The sequence below is a fragment of the Chenopodium quinoa genome, unplaced genomic scaffold (assembly GCF_001683475.1).
Source record: "Chenopodium quinoa cultivar QQ74 unplaced genomic scaffold, ASM168347v1, whole genome shotgun sequence".
Classification (NCBI taxonomy): domain Eukaryota; kingdom Viridiplantae; phylum Streptophyta; class Magnoliopsida; order Caryophyllales; family Amaranthaceae; genus Chenopodium; species Chenopodium quinoa.
This window is the reverse complement of record NW_018743792.1, coordinates 3500853-3502881: the sequence shown is the minus strand read 5'-3', so window position 1 is coordinate 3502881 and position 2029 is coordinate 3500853. Positions and strand designations below refer to the sequence as shown.

The following is a 2029-nucleotide window of genomic DNA, read 5'->3' as shown; positions in this document are numbered from 1 at the left end:
TATGTGGTTCGTATACATGAGCATGATTCTTTTAATTGCCCTCATGCCTTTTCGGACGGATGTGATGATTTTGATGATAATATGAATGAGCATGTGAATTATGTGTCCAATAACATTACTGGTTCAAGGTTTGATAATCAAAGAAGCCAAGGGAATAGGAACAATCACAACCAAGGCAATTTAGACAACTATAACCAAGGTAGTGGCTATAAGAACCAAGGAAACCAAGGTTTCCGGGGTAACTATAACAATAAAGGTTATAGTGGCCAAAATCAAGATCAAGGTTATGAAAACTAAAATCAAATCTATGGCCAAAATCAAAATAAGGGTAATTAGAACAATAAAAATAGGGGAAGTTATCAAAACAATTCTCAAAGGGGTCCCCCTCCCGGTTTTCCTCCAAAGACCCAAGGCCAAGGTGATAATTCCTATACTCAACCTTCTTCCTCTAGGTCCAATTTGGAAGAGATAATTGAAATCAAACCAAGATTTTGAACACATACATGATGGTTAGTGATAAGAATTCAATGAACTTATGACACATAGCAAGATGCTTGAAACTAAAATAACTCAACTAGAAAACACTTTTAAAGAGAGTGCAAGTCATAGCTCTCTACCTTCTCAAGGGATTAATCCCAATAAACCGGTTTATTCTATCACTACTAGGAGTGGTAAGGTCCTTGAAGAAATTGTTTCTAGAAAGAGCAAAGAAGTTAAGAAGGTGAGTGGTTTACTTGATGAAAATGAGCATGGTTTGTCTAACAAAAAGTGTGAGGATGTCGATGACAAGTTCAAGATTGAAGAGAGTCTGCAAATAGATGTGATCAAACCCAAACTTCCTTACCCTCAAAAGTTCTTGAGGAGCAAGATTGATCGTCAATTTGGATAATTTCTTAACATCCTTAAGGATATCCCTTTCACCGATGCTTTGACTCAAATGCCAAAATATTCTAAGTTCCTTAAGGAAATTTTGAGTGGCAAAAGAGAGTGTAATGAGGTTGATTCGGTGAAGGTTGGGGATAGTTGTAGTGCCCTTATCAACAAAGACCTACCCCCTAAGATGAAAGATCCGGGAAATTTCTCCATCCCTTGCAATATTAATGGAAAAAGATTCCAAAATGCTCTTTGTGACCTTGGTGCTAATGTTAGCATCATGCCATATTCTGTCTTCAAGAAGATTAAGCTAGGTGAGCTCCTTCCAACCAACATGACCCTACAATTGGCCGACCGTTCTATTAAGTTCCTCAAGGGTAGAATTAAGGATGTCCCCCTCAAGATTGGAAAGTTCACTATCCCCGTTGACTTCATTGTGCTAGAGATTGTAGAAGATGACAACATTCCTATCATTATAGGGAGACCATTATCTAGAAACTTTGGATGCTTTGATTGATGTGCAGGGCGGCCTTTTTACTTTGTGAGTTGGTAATGATAAGGCAAGTTTTAAACTCAAGTCGATGCATGAGTCTCTATCCTATGCGTAAGGAATTGTGTGCATTAACTCATTTCCCTTGAATGATGATGCTTGCATGTTTTTGTCTTCTACTAATGATATGCTTGTATCTTGTGCTGATGCTCCTAAATGTGTTGAAATCAAGATTGTTAGTAAAGAAGACAAAGAATCCTCAAAGCTTGATAATGAGTTTGAAATGCCTTCTTGGTTTGAGCATTCTTTGAAGGACAACGAGGATAGTTTTTCAAGTGTTAGTCATGTGGAGCTCACGACTCCAAGGCAGAAGAAATCAAAGAAGAAAAAAAGAGTTCAAAAGAAAGTGAAGTTGAGGCATAATATGCTTGATCCGGTTTTTGTTATTCGAGATGATATGTCTCATGATTTGATTTTGCCAAAGCTTAGCAATGACTTTACCCTCTCCACCACTTTGAATAAGGTGGTCTTCTTTGACCCTCCGTGATTTAGAGAAAGGGTTAAGCTAGAGACTTTAAACTAGCGGTTTCTGAGAGGCAATTTGGCCCTCTAACTTTTCTCTTTTCATTTTAATTTTCATTTCTCTTTTCTTATCTTCACTTTTCT

The 2029-nt window shown here is 37.5% G+C and overlaps 1 protein-coding gene across 1 annotated transcript; it reads left to right on the top strand.

The window, feature by feature from the left end:
* The first annotated feature begins 937 nt into the window (after positions 1 to 937).
* LOC110685272 lies at positions 938 to 1390 on the top strand. Its single transcript, XM_021861769.1, has one exon. The coding sequence runs from the start codon at positions 938 to 940 to the stop codon at positions 1388 to 1390; it is 453 nt and encodes a 150-aa protein (XP_021717461.1).
* The last annotated feature ends 639 nt before the right edge of the window (positions 1391 to 2029 follow it).